Raw genomic sequence first — 20,151 nt, forward strand, 5'->3', positions numbered from 1 at the left:
CCCCGCGGCGGCCGGGGCCGCCCCCAGCGCCGCCGCGGTCCCCCGGGGGCCCCAGCGGCCTCCGGGCTTTGCCGCCTGAGAAGCGGGCGGGAGCGCCAGCTCGGGGGCTTCCTGCCGGCTCCATGACCTTGGTCACCGGAGGGGGCCAAGGCTCCGTTTTGCACAGCCCTCTCCCGTGCTCTGCGTTTCATCTCTGTTAAAATGAGCTTTCAGCTCTACACACCTGTATTGCTGTGGAAATGTTATTCCTCTGCAGGTAATTAAGCGTAATGTATCTTGCCATTTATTATTATGCATAACTTGCTGCTATTATTTGTTTTTCTGTTGACAGAAAGAACAGTACTACTCTGAGCAGCACTCTTCCTTGCTTAACAAAGCCTACCAAACCCTTCTGAATCCTTTGAGCCGTGGCCTCTATCTAGTAAGGTTTCCATTACACTCTGTATTAACACTCGCCTAACTAATCATAGGTAGAGAGGGCAGCTGGTAATAATGTAACAAACTAGAGCTTTATAAAATTCTTCAGACTCTACCACTAACTTGCTATTTTGTGTTCCTCTGAAAAAGAAACAGGACTACCTAGGACAGAAGAGGGGGCAAAAACAAGCTTTCTAAAAGTTATCAGCCTTTCTGTACACCACTATTTCGTCTGACACTTTACTGTATTCGCACTTCCTGCTTATGTCACTAATTTACCTGTTTCATATGTTGTCTTTGGCCCTACCTGTTCCTTCTAAATTTGAGTCAGGCTCTTTGCAGCCTTTGTTACTTTTCTTGCTCTGATTAACTGTTTATTTTTAGGGTCTACCTATGGAGTTAATTTTAACAGACTCTGTTAATGCATACTTCACTGAGTAAGTTCACATACTTGAAGTTTATTAAATACGAGTCTGTGCAAGTTAGCTCTACTTAAAGACATAAGTACTCTAGAAAATCATTTACACTAAAATAGATGTAACAACATTTGTTTCCAAATTCCTATTTTTTTTTACACAAGCTGGAGCTGAATGGAATACAGCTGGCACAAGAGACAGACTATGATGCTGATTCAGAGTTTCTCATGGAAATCATGGAAATTAATGAGAAATTAGTGGAGCCTAATAACGAGGGTAACCTTGAAGAAATTGAAACCTTAATTAAAGGTAGGTTGCAATTTAGCAGTTTTATACAGGACTAATTTACATTTCTGTATCTTGTCACATGTGAATAAGCTAGCTTCTCTTAAGACTCTTAATTCTATCAGTGTATTTCTTTTAGTTTGTATCACTTACCTGCATTGCACTTGAACTGACTTGCTCCAAGCACTGTTTTTGTAGGAATGTTATCATTAGCAATTTATGCCACCTAAAAATCAAAACAGGCTTCAGAAAATCTGCATGATAGTACCTATTCTGAAGGTACATATAGTGTGTATGTGTACATATATTTGTGTGTATATGTGTGCATATATATATATATACATACACAGTAAAAACAAAGTTCTTACTCAGTCTTCAGCAGATAAGGGCACATAGATTGTTCCAAAGGTAAAAACCATTCAAAATGGAGTTTAATAAACTACTTAACTGGGTATCTTCTGGTTTCAAGCAGATAAATATATGGAAATTTTCTGTGATGAAGGAGCCCAAACTGAGTAGTACTTTCTACCAGAAATGGTCATTTGTCAGTGACAAGACTTCCCAACTTTCACTGGGAAAAAGTGAAAAAGTTGAGTATTTTGGTGAACGTAGAAGAAAAATTGATRAAATATTTCATTAAAAGGCAGTTCATGAATCAGTGCTAGTGGAGAATCCAGACAAGATGCTGGCATAATCTGATGGCAGTAGTGTTGTGCAGATTGAACAAACCATTGCCCACTAAACCAAGAGGACAAGACAAGTGAGATGTGATAAACTCTGTCAAAGCTATTCTGTACAAAGGAGACTTAAGCCTTTCAGCAAAATAGTTTTTCTACATGTTAATGCAAGTAACCATGACATAATTTACAAACGCAATTACTATCTCCATACTGTATTTGCAGTAATTTTCTTCAACTTAGTGGCTATCACTTGCAGTATTTTTCTTCAATTTAGTAAGTGATCACTATGTTTACACTAGCAAGTTTCCTTTTTATGTGGTTGGTGATATCCAAAACATTAGTTCATAACTATTTTTCATTCTTTGTAGTAACAACACTACGTCAAAAGCAATTAGAATAAAAAGTTATAGAATGAAAGAAAATTGTAGCAAACAAATTCTGAAAGTAAGTCAGACTTCTGAGAATCTAGCGACCATTGGCATCACTGTTCATAAAATCTGTCTAAACAAAGAAGCATATGTTTGAACTGATAGTGAAAGTAATTGACGGCACTAATACAGAAAATTCTCTTCGCTCCCAAAAAACTGTGATAAAACTGATAAAGTTCCCCACAGACAATCATAATGCAGTGGTATTGAATATACTAAGTATATGACAAATTACAATTATTTTGTTTTACAGTTAAACAAGAAGAACTGACCAAAGAGGTGACTGCAGCTTTTGAAAGAGGTAGTTGTTTGCATTAAGTACTTTTCTGCCATAATATCAGTAATAAATGCTTAAATAAAACTCCCACATTCTCTTATTGGCTAGTATTTTCTGAGCTATTCACTGCCTAAACAAGTGTTCTGTGTTGGATGTTTAAAATAAATACATCTAACTTGACCTTTCCTTTAGTCCTAGACCTYGTAAGGGCAGGGGGAAGCTCTAATAAAAAAGTTTCAATAAATTCCAGTTGCATCAAAATGGTCACTTCCAACACATCCTGGAGATTAAGATTTTTTGTTTGTTTGTTTCCCAAAATATTGGGGAAAAACAGACTCTTAATCAAACTTCAAATAAAAAAATCTAAAGCTTCAAAATGGAATTTGGGGATTTTGTTCAGCAGACCTGATGCTGTTAACAAAATAGTGTCTGGGTACTGCTTTTTGCAGTAAGCGGCCAAACAGGAATGTGTTTGCTGATTGCAACTGAACCTGTATAGCAAAAGAGGACTTGATGGCCCATTTGGCTAAGCCTAAGGTTTTAGGGACTGCCTGGGCCATTATTAACATAACTTTGACCAACACGACTAGCTGACTGACTGACAAGAGCTTGAACCAATCCATACTATCTTATTACCCAGGGAAGAAACATTAATATTCTTCTGCTGGGTCTTAGAATGCTTTTATTGTTAGGTTTAGATAGCGTGTTGTAATAGTTAACTCAAGGTACTATATGGAAGGTAGTGGTGACCAGACCTGCATATGAAGAATTATAATGGTATAGTCTGTCAACTCCTTGTTCCATGAGAGTAAAGGATGGTGCTGCATCTGTCCTTGTCAGTAGGAGATAAACCACCTTTCACCTCGAATTACTTAATTGTTTAAGTAAGGAGCAATTGCTTCAATCCAGTTTTGTAACAGCCTCCATCTGAACACCAAATCTTTTGCATTTTTAGTCTAATCATATACATTAAAAAAAAAAACAAAACAAAACACTTGCCTATATACTTATACTTCTTCAGTTGCTACATCAACACTATAGCCACTTTACAGGAAACTTACTAAAGGGTATTTGTGTCATATTTCTTTTTCCAGCTGTAAGCCATTTGTCCCAGACATTTTTAAATGTTTGTGGAACATCTGAATTGAGGCCCCCAAAACCTTCTGAAATCAAAATATGTAATGCTATACAAAAATTCTGTTTTAGTAGTGTATGGGTCCTTACAATTTTTAGTTCTTAATTCTAATTTCAGTAGAATGTTGGGATTTACCTTAGAAATAACTATGAAGTAGTAATTCTAAAAGTAGTAATATTTTATTTCATTTCAGATGATCTTCAAGAAGCTAAGAAGCTTCTAGCCAAAATGAAATACTTTGCAAACTTAGAGGATAAACTAAAGAACAAAAAGATCCCTTCCTGATACTGCTTCCCTGCTTCCTTTATTGTAAGAGTTAGTGTTATCTTCAATTAAACATCTGATTCAGCAACCAAAAACTGGGGAAATGGTATTTGCCTCCTGTTCTTTTTTTGTTTTTGTTTTGTTTTGTTTATAATTCTTGATTCTGAGAGAAGGAAGGTTAACATAGAAGAAATACAGTGCTTACTGCAGCACTGATTAATTAACCAGTAGAAGTAGGAAATGCTTCTAAGCAGGAAAAATTGTAAGAGGTAAGTTAGGACTGCTGTCCCAGCAGGGGTTGCAGGTATGGAAATTAGTATCAAACAGGCATACAAATACAGTAAGGAATTTAACATTTTAGTAGCTCAGAAATGTTATTTTTTTTATTTTGAGGAAAAGTCTGGTATGTTGAAGATAAAGCAGAAAGCTCATTCCACAGGCCCTCCAAGCTCTATTTAGTCTTCTTGTCTGTGTTCTACCAGATCATTTTGGAAGGTCTTCAAAGGTGAAATGTCTTTAATTTCTGTTGTCTGCCCTCTCTGGTACTTACCTGCTTTTAACGATGTTGATTTTGTTATGCTAGGAATTGACCTTCATAACCAGTGCAGGTCTTACCTGTCACTCAGTTTAAAATGTTAAAATGCTAGATTGAGGAAGGGAAAAAAAAAAATCAACCCCTCCCCCCAAAACTGTTATATTGTGCCCTTTCAGGAAATAAGCCTAATAAACTTTATTTTAATAAAGATAATTCAAATAGATGCTCTACCACCTTTGTTCCTATGGGATAGACCGTCCTTGTATTGTTACATTAGGACTGAGTGAGGAACATCCTGAAATCTTTCAAAGGAGTTACTTATTTGAAAAACAGCAACTAAATACCTTAGTTTAAGTTTTATATTAATGAGAATATTTGAAATAGCAGTTTGAGTAGGTAAGTTCTCATTTGGGTTTTAAGTCTACAGCATACTAGTTATGTTAATATTTTATTGAATAAAACATATTCGATTATCTGGATATGAAGACTAGGCTTAGAAATAAAAAGAGTTACTGAATATTATTGGCTCTCTAAAGAATTCTGCAAAAAACAGAGACCCAGTGAACACCTCTCCCCTGCATTTCTGCATTAGTACAATAGCAAGTTGTATCTAAACTTGAAATCTGTGTGTAATACACTATATATTTAATAACACTTCAGAAAGATTAACCTGTCTTTTAATTAAACTCCTTCTGCATGTACGACAGTTAATAAGCTCCTTGTTCATTTTGTTATAGCTAATTCAGAAGACTATTCATAATTCTCATTAATTAGTTACTGCTGTAAAGTTGCACAGAATATTTTAAAATTCATCATGGAGTTGTCTTCCTTCATACAGCTGTTTCCTTTTCTTTATTATTTCTTCCAAAATTAAGCTTGTGAAATTCCTTTTTGATTTCCAGAAAAGATTTGTTTTTTGTCTCGGGAATTATGACAAAGATGAAAGCAGCAACTAAGGCGCATTCCACTAAGAACACCAGAAAACAATACTGTTTCAGCCCATTCTGAAAATAAAATATATCTGATTACAACATATGTCAAATATGATAGTGGGTTTTGGAAAATACAGAGCTTTCTGTTTCCTGGCAAACCTAACATTGTCACCAGATTTTTTTTTTTAAATGATGATCCACCTATTATCATAACTTTACATATAGCTTTTTTTTTTTCGGGAAGACAAAAGACTACTAATGGTTTGCAGTACACACACATGTTATGTGCATGGGTTTAAAGTGTAATCTGACAAGTTTTTGTTACAAAAATGTTGTACTTGTGACAAACTGACAACTCATTGTTTACTCAAAGTTGCTTAGACTTAGCTGTCTCGTTTTAAAAATTGAGTTTTTTTTATAAATCTTTTTATAAGTGTTTATGAAGAATTTTAACTATGAATACTTGTTCAACAGCAAGAAAAAAAAACAAAAAAAAATTATTGAGATACTCTACTGCATGCAGTTCTTGTATGCTCTCAAGAATAAATACTAAAACAGGAAATAACAGGCTAGAAATGAAAGTCCATAGTATTTTCCCTAATATACTTTCTGGTCAGAGAACCCTCTGTAAGTTTAGTTTAGACAGGTTAGTGAGACCTAAGAGAAGTAAGCTACTAGCCTCAGGTGGTACTACTACTTTGACACAGTAGCCAGAGAAGCTATTACAAAAATGTGTTATTTGAATCTCAGTATCTAACTAAGTTTTTCTAGTCTTGATACCTTCTCCATTTTTTGACTCTGAGGATGAAAATTACCACTCATACATTCCTTATATTTTTCACTTATTTTGTTATGTTTTATTACTGTTTAGATATTAAAAGTATTTTAAGAGTGACTGAATCTAGTTATACTCTGTTAAGGGTTTGTGCACATCCTATGTTTAACTGTTACTGTATAAGAAAAAACAATCTGAGGGAACCTAAGAGAAGAGTAAGGGAAGGTGATACAATTAGAAAAAGAAGTGTTATGGATACTTACCACTATAAAGGGAAAGAGCATTCCAATTGTGAAGAAACTAATCCAACTAATAGCTCCTCCTATCATGTAAGCAGCAGGACGTGAAGACTGTATAAATAATTCAGCTGTCAGGGTATTTGTTATGCCACCTGGGAGAATCAGTTTCAGAAACAGAATAGGTTACTATGCTAAGTGTGCATTTTCAGGTATGTTTGAAGCTGAAGAAAAGGCAATTGCTTTCAAATATGCCAGTAGCTGATCTGCTTCTCTTCAAAATTTTTCTCAATAGATTAACTGCAAAATTAGGAATCTATTGCTCATGTTGTACGTATCCTTTAAAAAAGTGTCCCTATTTCAGTGGGACTGCTCAGGGAGCTAGCGAACCTTTAAAAGCTCAACTTTTTTTTTTTTTTTTTTTTTTTTTGTGCAACTAGAATGCATCAAACACCAGAACTAAAACTTCCCTCGTGTCTAACTGCCATTGAGAAGAATGCACTATGAGTCTTAAAGCATGTTTCAGGTTGTATGAAACTACCCTGTTTTGATGAGATAGGACCACTTTTGTTCCTTTACATCAACAACCATACAGTAAGTACTTACTGTCTGGCTTGAACAGCATAGTTTGACTTTTTTTTTTTTTTTTTTACCCAAACACTCATCTTACCACTTAAAAATTTTTATTAGTGTGTAATACCTGGTCCCAACCCAAAGCTCAAAATGAAGGCAAATATAGATGTCATGCTCACATATGGTACCCATGAGTATAGTTCCTGGAAAAGAAGAGAATGAGAAGTTCCAATTCAGATTTTGATTATCCAGTGTTCAGGCCTACCTTAACAGTTACATTTTCACACACCTATTTTATTGCAACTATGACCAAGCCTCATTATACAAAAAGAAAAGCAGAAGTCTACAAAAGTTATGATAAAATAACTAAGTCTATGCTCTGCCTAAAGCCTGGCTCAGTCAATTTTTTTGCTTGGCCTAGCAGCTTACTCTACTCCTGCATCCTTCAGCTGCCAATTCTGTGGCCTGCTTGCTAGCCTGTAGACCTACTGTCCCTCCAAGCATCATACCCAAAATGTGACCATGTGATACATACACCTGTTCAAAGCAAGCTCTAAACTTTGGTGGTGTAGACGGGGAAAGTGTTACAGCTCTTTAATCCTACCTTAGTCAGCTAGGGATTTATCAGGCAATCAAATACTAAATGAATGGAGTTGCTCGCTGTTGGAGCTCCTGTAAGAAGCCATGAAGGACTCAGCACTTAACAGGGACCTGGACAGCTGCACCTACATCATGTTGCTTGGATTACCAGAAGGTAACGAGGGGTCCTCAACACTACACAGTAAGTATATAGTAGAGCATGGTCTTGAAATGTAGAGATGCATTTCTTCTAACCTTCATTTCAGGAGGTTTGTGGGACTGCCTTACTCGAGATGATAACACATGCAGAGCAATTTATGATGCATCTCTTCATACTACATCAATAAGAACATTTGCATGGTGAATTTAGGACACTATGAATACTTATAATAGCTTTTTGCGGTTTTTTTGAATTTACATTTAATTCTGATCTAATGCGTTTAAGCACATTTTGAACTTCAACATCTGTAAAAGATTTTGTTTGTCTGTTTTACAAGTAACTGAAGCAGACCGATGCTCAATCTCACTATGTAGTATTTCATCCTAAATTACTTAAAAAAATAGAGGCTGTTTTGTCATTACTTAATTTTAACAACATTAACACAGCTGTAGCTTTAAGACAAATACAGGATCAAATCTGAGCTTGGACTATTCTTTTATTTTAGGGAAATATTCCAGAATCGATCAAAATCCACCTAGAAAATGTTTTCATTGCTGTCATTAATTGCGTTGCTATTTAAACCTATGCAGCTCTCATCTTGAAAGGTTCTTTTGAATAGCACAGATTTTCACTCACTATTGTCATATCATGTAATATAAATTCACCCTTCTTTGCACCTGATAAGTCAGGGAGAATGTTAAAACAATACTCCAAAGGGTCATAAGCAGATACCCTCCAATGATGAGAAATCTTCTTCCCACACAGTCAATCAATAAGCCCTATGGACAAGACAGAACATTTTTGTTACAATACTGACCACATATTTACCAAAATTGTTCTTCAAGCATAAAGAGCAACAATTTTGCTTTAAGGCAGAAAAAAAAAATGTTACATACGCAGGTGAGGGCTGTGAGGCATTCACAAGCTCCAGTGCCTAGTGTCACATACGGGATTTTTTCTGCTGAGATCCCAGCTTGTTTAAAAATATAAGTTGCATAGAAATAAATCTAGAATAAAAAGAAAGAAAAAGGGACATTAAAGATATTCCCAGTAGTTAAATCATCAGCTGGAGACAGTCAAGTTCATACTAAACATACATGTGAATATATTTTATATTGTGACTTACAAATATGATGCAGACAGCAAAGATTATATATAACTTACTATATATAATTTACTGTGTAGGTGAATATGGTTACTAGCACAAAAGCGAATATAGTTATTTAGCTTCATCGTTCTTAAGCTATATATAGCAGGATAAGCTGATCCACCATTATTTACTTTTCCAGTAGAATGAAGATATAAACACAAGTATTAGGTCCTTACTGAAAAAAAAAAGTATGAACTACTTTGTAACTTTTGTAAAACCCTTCCTGAAATTCAAACAAATTAATTCCTACCTTTGCAAATACATAGGGGAGAAATCTGTTTCAATTTAACAAACATGAATAAAGCAAAGGTACTCTTTCTCATTTATCTCATGTCTCTGAACTTCTCTACATCAATCCTTCATTTTAATAAAGGGTTATAAAACACATGGAAATTAGCAATTATTTAGGTTTGTAAGTATGAAATCTTACAGCATTTATGCCACTGAGCTGCTGGCCCATAGTCATAACAATCACAGTAATGAGCTGCCATCTCACACCACGATCAGTGAATAATTGCCAGGGTTTCTTGGATTTCTCCCCATCTAAGGCAAAACATTCCCGCTGTATGTCTTCCATCTCCATTTGATATTGTAAAGAGCCATGAAATTGCTTCAAAGCTAATAAAAAAAGAAGATGATAGATTCTTGTACATTTACCTATTGAACACAATTTCTAGAAAATCATGTTTTTCCATAATAACCTGACCTTTGCTGGGATATGAAAACTTTATGGAAAAAAAAAATCATTTGGTTAATGATTTAGTATTTGCTTGTTGGTCTTCCACCATAAAGGGTATTCTTTTAATTTAATTTTTGCTCTCGTGGATTTGGACATTTCATTAATGTGATTCTTCTTTTGTTCTTTGTGTTCACTTTTCTTAGAGGACTATCTCATTTTAAAATATTATGCTTGGTGAATATTTTGAAGTATTTTGTATCTGAATCACAGACCTCCAAACAGTGTTTGCAAGCACCTTATAGTCTTTTGCTTAAATTATAAGCTGATACCAAGTTTTTTTGTTAGGTCCTTGCCTTTACTTTTGCCAGTAGAATGCATTTAGTGAACTACAGTAAAGAGAATAGGAAACTTTTCCAAAGCAAGTATCAACAAAATTCATTAGAATGCAAAGCTGAAAGATCTCTACTAAATCAGTTCTTCTAAAATCTTCGAGATTAAGTACATCATAAGTGACGATTCATCTTTTTAAGCAGAACAACAGAACTTCGATGATCCTGAAAGCAGAAAGTTTTCAATGCTATTGTTATTGCTAATACTGTAGTGTGTTTGAAGCTCTAGCCATTCTTCAGTATCAATTCAGGAGCAACCACAGTTCTTTTTTTGGGGGGTGGGGGGGGCTCAAACAAAAAATACCTCAAAACCAAAAAATATAGGGAAAAAAAAAAAAGCAATCCTTGATTATGCTGTTAAAAAAAGAGAGGCAAAGACTTCAACATGATGACGCTTGCAAGCTTCACTTAGATTAACAAAATTGTGTTTAAAAAAACCACAAAATAAATCATAACCTGAAAGTAACAGTAAGATCATCTTGTCCATGGCTTCCCAATTAGGCAGGATTAACTCTGTATGTCATTTATAGTTGTTGTGCTTTTGCAATTGTGACAGTCTATGACTATCTCTGGGGCAAAGTAAGTAGAGAGATATTTTATCAGATCAGCTGACAAACTTGGCCAGGAAGGGAAAAAGAGAGACAGACTTGCAGGTACACACAGCTATACCTAAACACTTTACTATTTTTTCTGCTTGTTTATTAATTACACAAGCTAGTGTAGCAGAAGATTTTATCTTTCCCTATGAATTTCCTTCTCCCTCTTATCATTTCTGACAGATTTAACCTTGCCCTCGACACTTCCAGTAATGAAGCTTCTTCAGTCTCCTTTTTAATACTGTTGAAGATCCTTTCACAAGGCATACTGCTCTCTCTAGGAATACTTTTTCCAGACAGGTAAAAACTCACAGGCTTATCAACAGTGCTTCAAAAAAAGAAACATTAAAAAGGCAAAGGAAGAACTGAAGTTTTCCTTATTTATGCACACAATGAGAATTAAATAAAATTAGGTAAAAATAAACTTATCAGATGCTAACAAGGTAAACTTCTAAATTATGTATATTCACATAATATTCATATTTATGTATATTCACACATGTATATTCACATACTGTTTATGCAATAACTATGTGTATTCACACACAGTTATATGATACTAGATTATCTCAGTGAGGACAAAAAGCAGACTTAGCAATCCTTGAATGCATCATGAAAGTTTAAAATTTCTGCAAATATTATCCAGCCTTATGAACAGAAGGTTTGATGCATTAGTGTCCCCTAATGATGAATAGCCAAAGAAAACAGGTTTTGCATATTTATATTTGTGTAGTATTGCTCAGAAATAAACTTTTAGATACATTGAATTTGTGTCGAAATACGTCAAAGATTTTAAACAAAGACCTTAACACATAAGCGTTTATCTTACAAAACAACAATTTGACACAAAGGAGTATCACCATCTCGACAGAATCCATCTTGATCTAAGTAACTACTGAATGCAATCTCACGGGGACAAGTTTACAACAGCAGCAGCAAAAACTTCACAGAATCTACAGAGCTTTGGCAATACTTAACCTATCTGACCACTTTCAAACAGATTATACTTTACTCCTGGGAAAGAACGTGCTGTCCTTTGTTCTTTTCTCTCTTGTTTAGCATTTTAAATGGAAAATCTAGAGGTCACAAGTGTTATAAGACTGAGCATATTTCTGACAAATTTGAGATTCAGTATTTTATTGTCTGGGTTTGTAGACTGGGATTCCTTTTAAGTCTTTCTGTCTCGTCCCCCCCACCTTCTCCCTCCCCCCTCCTTTTTTTGAGTGCCTTTTCATATTTAAAGGATTGACATTCCATCAAGCTGAATGAATTAAGTAGACTTATTTAAAATGGCTAATAGTCTGCTCCTTGGAGTACTACTTCATGAGGTCTGTCTGGGAAGTGAAATACTATCCATGGTGTGTGAGGATACAAATGACTAACACGATGTCTCCTTTTGGCATTTTATTAAGAAAAAAGAATCTGTTGATAATTAATTTCTTCTTGCAGTGTAGAAGAATTTTGTAATTTCAGGATAAATAAAAATCAGAAATAATCTAAATTTGTGTGTTTTAAGTTCTTCTTATAGCACATTGGCCTCACTTGCTCATTTATGCAGTACTTCACAGCTATTGTATTATAGTTATTTCATGAGTAAAGTTTGAATAAAATGAGAACAATCATGCATCTCTCGAAGAGAAAATAACCTGAAAACTGTCATAGTTCTCCCTACATGAGACATCAGAGAGGAAAAAAGGATATTCAGAAAGATATCTAAATATTTTGAAAATAGAGATCAAAAAAATTTTCTACTAAAATAGCCAATGATTCCCTTTTTAATATGACACCTTCTTTAATAAAAAGATCTCCTTTTTTGTCTCCTTTTTTATTATACTACTTTTGATTTCCTTTTTTTTTTTTTTTTACAGTAATAGTACAATAGTATCACTGAAAATAAAAAATATACCTGATAACTTATATTTACTTGTGATATATCCTGGGAAATGAACAAAACAGTGAGAGATTACGTATTTTACGTATGTTATTTAATATAAGAGAAAAATTAAGAGAATTAAGGGAAAAATCTTCAGAGATTTTAGCAGACAGTAACAAAATATGAACATACATCTGAATCAAGGTACTGAAGTTCTGTTCACAATCCATTATAGATTATAAAGTTCCACAAGTCATTTTTCCATATAAGCTCACTTGGTGAAAAACTCAGGCCAAAAAGCACAAGGCAAAATAATTGTGCTGTGCTGATTAAAAGAAAAGGGTAATCTGGAACCCTGTATAGCCACTGTGATATTTTGAAGGTTTAGAGACAGCATAAATGCTCTAAGTTACCTTTGACACAGCTCAGCTCATCATCTCTGTCAATAAGAAGGTATCTGGGACTTTCAGGAAACCATGGCAGGAATACAAGTTGGGCAAATGCTGGGAAACAGCTGCTGGATAGCAACAAAGGCCAATATGTTTCTCCACCCAATAATTCCCTGGAGGAAGTGCAGAAGGAGGGGGGGAAAAAAATCATGCAATTGGCTAATGGTGACCATTCAAAAGACTGTTGGGAGCAAGATGTTTCTCCCTTGAGGTAAGTTTCCCTGTAACCGGTTACCTACTTTTTGTGAACCTCAGCAGAAAGTTTGGAAAGTAAAGAGATGAGCAACACTACCTTACTGCTGCATACTGCTGTGTTGGTCCTAAGCATTATTTTCAGGTTTGTCAAAGCAGGGCTTCCTAGTAGCATAGAAAAGTGAAAACGTAAGGACCTCACCTTAAGATCAGCAGCAATACATCTGCTTTTGATAACCATAGAATAAATTACATAAGAGAAGCCCGGAGGTCATTTGATCCCACCTCCTATTCAAGCTGATCTGATGAGAAGATGTATTTAAATAGAAATTAATCATTAAAATTGGTATAGCTAGAGTCAGCAGAATGATGCATTGTGGGCAATACAAACTTGTTAAAATAGAAATTGTATTGCATTTTAAATAGTGATCCTAGCTTTTAGGTAAGACAAAATTATATAGCCTGAAGCTTGTTTTCTACTGTATTTCATAGAACGTGGTAGGACTTCATGCCTGAAGTATCCAGCAAAAGTAGTTAAGAAAGTGGCAATATAGAAAAAGAAAAGGAAGTCCAATGGCTCTAAGTACCAGCACAGAGGCACAACAGATGATATGCTATTTTTCAGGTATTAACAGTGGCTCTTAAGGCAGCTGGAAGCTTCCAGCAGAGTTCATGAAAGAAGCTGTTCATTTTGACATTGTACAGTCTCCACTCTTGGAAGTTTTCAAGACCCAACTTGATAAAGTCATTAGCAACCTGGTCTGAGCTCAGAAAGGACAAGGATCAGCTGTAGTGCTAAAACGCATAAATTAATCTTTACTCTTAGTCTGGTCTTACGAATTATGTTATGCCCCACTGTCTTCAGTAAGAAACTGGAAGAAACACCAATTCAGCATAACTGTACCTGCTTTACTGAAGCTGTTCTGGCTGACCCATCTAATCTGAGAATACCTCCATACGGAGTAGTACAGATGGTTTGCAATAGTAGAAATAAGGCAGTGAAAACAGGGTTTTCTTCCTACAGATAGATCTTCTATAGATCTACCCAGAGGTAGATCAGAGCTTCAGCTGATTCACTGTTAAAATGACTGCTTTGCAGGCAATTGAAACTCTCTACATGTGACTAATACAAAACACACACAAAAAAATGTATTTCTAACCTCAAACCAATTATTTGTCCTGCCAGAATCCCCCCTGTCAAAAAGATGGAACTGCCCATGGCCATACCACCTCTAAGATGTTTTGGTGCAACCTCCCCAAGATATAGAGGCTGCACACAGAGCCCAATACCTGCAAGAAAAAAAAATCTTTTAATGGATTAAATTTTACTAGGTTTTCACACAGTTCATGATAATCAACATGTACCCTGGATTTCTACGCTAAAGATAGTTTGATCCTTTACCATATTCTGTTTATTGAAAAATACTGAGGCACCATTTATGACACATTGGTTTATTTTAGATTCTTTTTAACTGTCCTCTCTATTTCTTCCTAAAACTCCAGGCCTTTAAGCATTCTGATTGAGTTTACATTCAACATGCAGCATGGAATATCTGCTGCAACAAAGAGCTTGTTTTAAAGCATACAGAACTAGGAGTTTATCCTTGGAAACTCAGAACAGTTTCTTCTGAATTTTGTTGTGTTTAAAGGACTCTTTCCACAGGAGGCTGTATCAAAGTTATTTTGCCCATTATCCTGATTCAAGTTTTCTTGATCTACTTGGCTTTTGCCTCTTATAATGTTCTTCCTAAACTATTGCTATAAGAATTCCCTCAACTAGCTCTAGATAGAGTTTTTTCAGTTCCTCCAGTGATACAATCTTTGCCACAGCCCATTGCTGAAACTTGTGACAAAATACCACCATCGTTATAAATAATTATTCCCCTCATGCCACCAGAGATATGATTCTCCATGCCTTTAATAACATGTCATATTACATTAGGTCAGCATTACAGCACTAGTCTTTTTAGGCTCTAGATTTTGCTTTGAGAAGCAAATATATAAGAAATCAGACTTTTTCTGATCTCTCTATGAACTTAACAGCCTTCAGATTCCAATTCAGACTGCAGAGTATTTTTGTCATCATATTTACAAAATGGCATACAAAGATGAATCACACTATGTACAGAATTAGCAGTAATGATAAGTTATCATTCACTATAGTTTATTGAAAGTAGGAATAGAAATTCATTTACCTGAATTTATGCCAATCAAAAACCTGCCAACAATCAATAGCTCAAACATTCCTGTAGGGAAACTGATCCCCATTAAAATGGAGGCCAGTATTGCTATGATAYTGTTCATCAAAAGAGCTCCTTTTCTAAAGGGGAAAAAAAAAGAAAACATTATGGATACATAGAGAAACATGTTTTTTAAAACCTTTTCCTTTTTGATAATATGGAAAAAAGGGCTTTGTACTGAAGACACTCTATTCACTAGAATCTAACAGAACTATTTACTCATATTTAAAAATAAAGTTCAAACATAAGGCATAAATACAGCAGAAATGCATAACAAGGTAGGGGCGTGTTCATGTTCATTCATGCTGTATCTACATGGAATGCTTATGAAATGTTGCAAATTAGGCAGCATGTCCTTACTGGCATGAAGGCTGTAAATGTGTGTATGGGGAAACTGTGTTTCATTCCATACAATATATGCATAATTCTGCTTAGATTTCAAGAAATTTAATGGAAGGCCTGGACTGAAAGACTATAAATCATCCTTCTTCCTCTTTTAAAGTAACATTAGAATAAACCGTAAATTACTGCTAGAAAACTGCTTCCTAGTGAAAACATTTTTAATTACCTAAGGTACATTTTCTCCCATTCTTTTTCTATTTATTTACTTTACGTTACAGTGAGAAAGTGTGAAAAGAAAACATGCTATATCTCTACTTGCTGCTACAACTCACCTGCCTAGCCGGACTGCCATGCTGCCTCCTATAAGGGCTCCACACAAGCCTCCAAGTGAAAATATAGAAGCAATGACAGACCAGAGAAAAGTCAGCAAATTCAGATTTAGCTTCTTGTGATAACGACTAGTCCAGGTTTCATTTAAAAAGCTGTGTATATGCTGCATTACAAAAGAAAGAGGAATGTGTAGCACTATGTATAAGCCCTATAACGTAGCGCTATAAATAATTTTCATCTAAATCTTGAAATCCCATTCCAGGAGCTAACAAGAAACAGCTATCTTAGTGGCATTATATTGAAAATATTAATAACTAGCGGAATCTTCTCTGAACAGAATACCATTTCCTATTCCCCATACATCTCAAAAACTGCTGAGTGGCTTTCCTTTGGTACCTTATCTCAGGAGAGTCTATATTCCACTAGAGACACATAACCTTTCCATATATCACTGGGAAAGAGCTTTGAGGTCCTTCTGAATGAAAGGGGGACAGGGAAGGTGGGCAAGTCCCACTTGCTTTTAGAAATACCTCACAGAAAAGAAGTCTCTCAAAATCTAACAGATCCTACTGCCAGAAAATTCATCCTGACATTACATTTAAATTTTCTTTTTAGTGTAATCCAATAATTCAAAGTAAAATTCCCCTTCTCAACTCAAATTTTCCTTCTCCTTTCTTACAGTCTTCACATGTCAGTACTCTCCAACTGTTATTCTACATGCTTGATTTTGTAAAATTTGCCTTCAGAAACTCTTGAACTGACATGCATCTGCAACTACAGACTTGTGTTTTTAGCCATCAAATACAGAATTAATACATGAACCAACTTCCTGGACACTCCCCGTTTCCAGCATACGACATCTTCCTTCATGATCAGCTTATTTTAACATCTGTGAAAAGCATACAATGGTATAGCAAATGCAGTCTTTACAGTTGGATAGGAAAATAAATCAGCCGGCAGCAGAAAATTGTATCTATCACTTTAATAAGAAAGTGATTAGCTCTTTCATTAGCTCAGTCCCTCTTGAGTCAGCCATAAAGTATGCAGAATCCTCAAGGCCACAGTAATGGATGCAAAACTAACAAGTGGGTGGAAATGCTAAAGATACAGGCTCAGACATCACCAACCCAAGTTTTTTCACTCTCTAAAAAGATCTTTCCCAATATGCTGTCTTGTAATAGACTGCTATAACTATCTTTAATATCTGGGCTACATTAGTCAAAGGTATTAATGAAAGATGTTACTTATTCATTCAGTTAATCCTTCAAAAACAGACTTTCCAAAAGGTTTTTAGGTGGCATGTTTTTTCACTTTTATCAGACGTGGAATACCTCTAACAGGAGATATTCAAACAACAAATTCTTACGAAACCCGTTAGGAAATCAACAAGAATCCTTCATATTAGAGGAAATCTGCTTTGGTTCCCACTGCCATCATAGTCAAAGTGCATTTGGCCTCTCAGTCCAGTGAGATAGAACACCTCCCTCACAATAAAATAACCCTATGAACAGCAGCACAATGTTTTACCTGTGTGGGTGCATTGATAATGGAAACATTATATCCATATTGAAAGGTCCCTCCAATTCCCACAGCACAAACAGACAGAAATAAGGTCCAGCTGGGGAGCTAGAGAACAAAACAGAGTAATAGGGGCATTAAAGCGGTAAGGCCTTCAACTCACGCATATTCTGTCTAGAAGAAAATCACAGTGAAACAATCATTATTATGTTATTTATCATTATTATATCTCAGTTATTTTTGAACAGTAAAAGTGTTTGGTTATAAAACTATACAACTTCACAAACATCTGCAGGAGGAAAAACATTTCATGCTGACTTCAGTCATGATCAGTTGAGGTTTGCTTGATTCTTCTATGGTATTTGAGTTGATACACTGATACAGTAATTTTTTTCCCCACAAATTATTACATATCTTATACTTTCTATAAATAGATAGTAATATTGATTAATTTTTAAGATAGCATGAAGATTAACTACATTAAAAGTCTGAAAGCCATAAAAGGTCATCCATGGTCCAAGCAATGTTCTCTTGTCTTTAAAACAGCTATGCTTTTAATCTTCTACTTCTTTGATGTGTGTCTGTGACAGTAGATTCTTATCAAATGTTGCCATATGCCCTCTATTTCCAATTACTAAGAGGTAATTTTAGAACAATTCCATGCAAAAGAGTTTGGAGTTCTCAATATTATTCTGCTCTTTCCAACACCCAGAATGCATGAAGGAGACCAGTTCTCCGATAGAGCTCATTGGTGACATCCATTGAAGTACAACGAGATCAGAGAAAAAGCAGTGTTTATCAAATATTGATTTGGTTCTTGTTGAGAAGAATTTTCTTTGACATAATCAAATGTTAAATCACATGATTGCTTGTCTTAACTCCTCCATGCCCATACTATCTTTTTCTACCAACCAGAATGAAGTTTCATGGTTAGCACTTTAATCCTAGAATAATCCAATGTCAAGACATTCCTGTAAAGATCTCACACATTTACGAAGGTCGTTGTTTTAATCTACATAATATGACCACAGACAATCAAAGCGTGCTTAACGCAGAATAAATAAAAAGCAACATCATCCTTATCAAGACTAACAAAAATGTAGCAGCACTGATGCATTAGCAACACCAGTCACATGTGGAAGTGCAAATCTCATTAATTACCCACAGAAATAGAAGGCAAGACCCATGGATTTGATTCCTGTCTCCGCCACTGACCATTTGACCTGAACTAGCTCCTTACTTTCCCTGCAACTCAGGTTCCTGATCAGCAGGATAGATAGTTAAAACTTATCGTTAAGAACTTCAAGTTCGTAAGGCAGAGAGGGGGAAGGAAAAAAAGAAAGGCAAATCCAGAAAAATTAACACATATCTTATAACTTATATTTTGTTACGATACCTCCATTCTTCTTCCTGCCCAAATAAATCAGTCTGCTCATTACCCTCACATGCTGTGTCACATGGGAGCTTGGAGCTTGACTTTTCAGAGCAGAGACAACAGCCTTACCTGTTCTGTGAGAGCTGCTTAACTCATGACTGCTTATGAGCACTTTCACCTAATTTCAGAAACATGCCAGAAACAAAAGCCAGCTCAACTTACACTCAGTGTAAAAACACAAGAATCAGAAAATGTGTTTTTACAGTTCCCATCTTATAACACAGCTAAGAGTCACTGGAAAACATAAAAATTCACAAGCCTGATCATTTAATGTAATTTTGATTTGAAACTAAACATGAAACGATTAGAGACTTTCCAACTGGCAATTCATTGTTAAACTCACAAACTCTCCACAGGAGTCATCCTTGCAGGTTAAGATGGCTCTGCTTACCTTGCGCTGCATGCCAGACCCTCTCAGCAGGGGTTTGTACTCCATTCTTAGCAGGGGCTGAATTACATTTCCTCTGAAAAGTTTAGTAAATTACTCTACAGGAGTGAAAGGTGCCAAAGAAACGACGTTGCTGTTGCCCTGGAGCAGGGGCAATGGGCCTGCACTCCAGCACAGCCACCGGAATCCCTCCCAGCGCTGCACGAGACCCTCACRACAGCAACGTCCGACTTCTGTAAGCTCCTACCAAGCCACGGCGTCTAGGCAGCAACTCGCGGCGGCGCTTTCAGGGAACCCTTAACGCGGGAGCGGTTCCCCGCACCGGTGGAGCAGGAGAGGCGCCCGCAGCCAGCCCTGCCCGCGGCCCCCAGGAAAAGCAGTGCAGTTACCTCGTGCCTCGGCGGCATGCTCGGGGCGCTGGCGGCTCCACGTCACTCCGGGCAGCGGGGCAGCGAGCAGCTGCGTGCTAAGCTCCTCATCTGACAGGGATTTGGCCGTCACAGCAGCCCGCCCCGTCCGCGGCCTGGCGCCGCAACCTCGAGGCTCCCTGGGGGCCACCGGCTCTGCGCGCTCCTCGCGGCACGGCCGGACAAGGCAGCGGGGCTCCCCGCCCGCCGCCCGGCGGCAGCGCAGCAGCCGCAGCCGCAGCGTCATGCCCAGGCCTGGGCTGCCCCGTGGCCAGGGCGACACCGCAGCCAGCGCGGCCTTCACACCCGGTGGGCGCCGCCCGCCGCCCGGACTACGGCTCCCGGTGTGCCCCGCGACCGCCTTCCGGCCCCGCGGCTCCCGGCGTGCCGCGCGGCCGGGACTACGGCTCCCGGCGTGACCCGCGCCCGGACTACGGCTCCCGGCGTGMCCCGCGACCGCCTTCCGGCCCC

General features: G+C 36.9%; 1 protein-coding gene and 1 long non-coding RNA gene across 2 annotated transcripts; one reads left to right on the plus strand and one right to left on the minus strand.

Annotated features, from left to right (window-relative positions):
- Window positions 1-294: 294 nt before the first annotated feature.
- Window positions 295-3,997, plus strand: LOC146593176 (uncharacterized). The gene is made up of 4 exons (XR_014896442.1): window positions 295-421; window positions 998-1,142; window positions 2,480-2,527; window positions 3,832-3,997. It is a non-coding gene; the product is annotated as an uncharacterized LOC146593176 (long non-coding RNA).
- Window positions 3,998-5,097: 1,100 nt separating this feature from the next.
- On the minus strand, window positions 5,098-19,636 carry LOC146593177 (solute carrier family 2, facilitated glucose transporter member 11-like). The gene is given in 13 exon segments (XM_085309728.1): window positions 5,098-5,276; window positions 5,278-5,441; window positions 6,408-6,535; window positions 7,081-7,156; window positions 8,370-8,471; window positions 8,589-8,699; window positions 9,273-9,460; window positions 12,793-12,941; window positions 14,181-14,310; window positions 15,216-15,340; window positions 15,935-16,095; window positions 17,460-17,558; window positions 19,277-19,636. Coding segments are annotated over 13 exon segments (1,515 nt in total). The 5' UTR covers window positions 19,322-19,636; the 3' UTR covers window positions 5,098-5,239.
- Between the last annotated feature and the right edge of the window lie 515 nt (window positions 19,637-20,151).

This window comes from Rhea americana, unplaced genomic scaffold, assembly GCF_003343005.1.
Source record: "Rhea americana isolate MKP2758 unplaced genomic scaffold, rheAme1 scaffold_301, whole genome shotgun sequence".
Lineage (NCBI taxonomy): Eukaryota > Metazoa > Chordata > Aves > Rheiformes > Rheidae > Rhea > Rhea americana.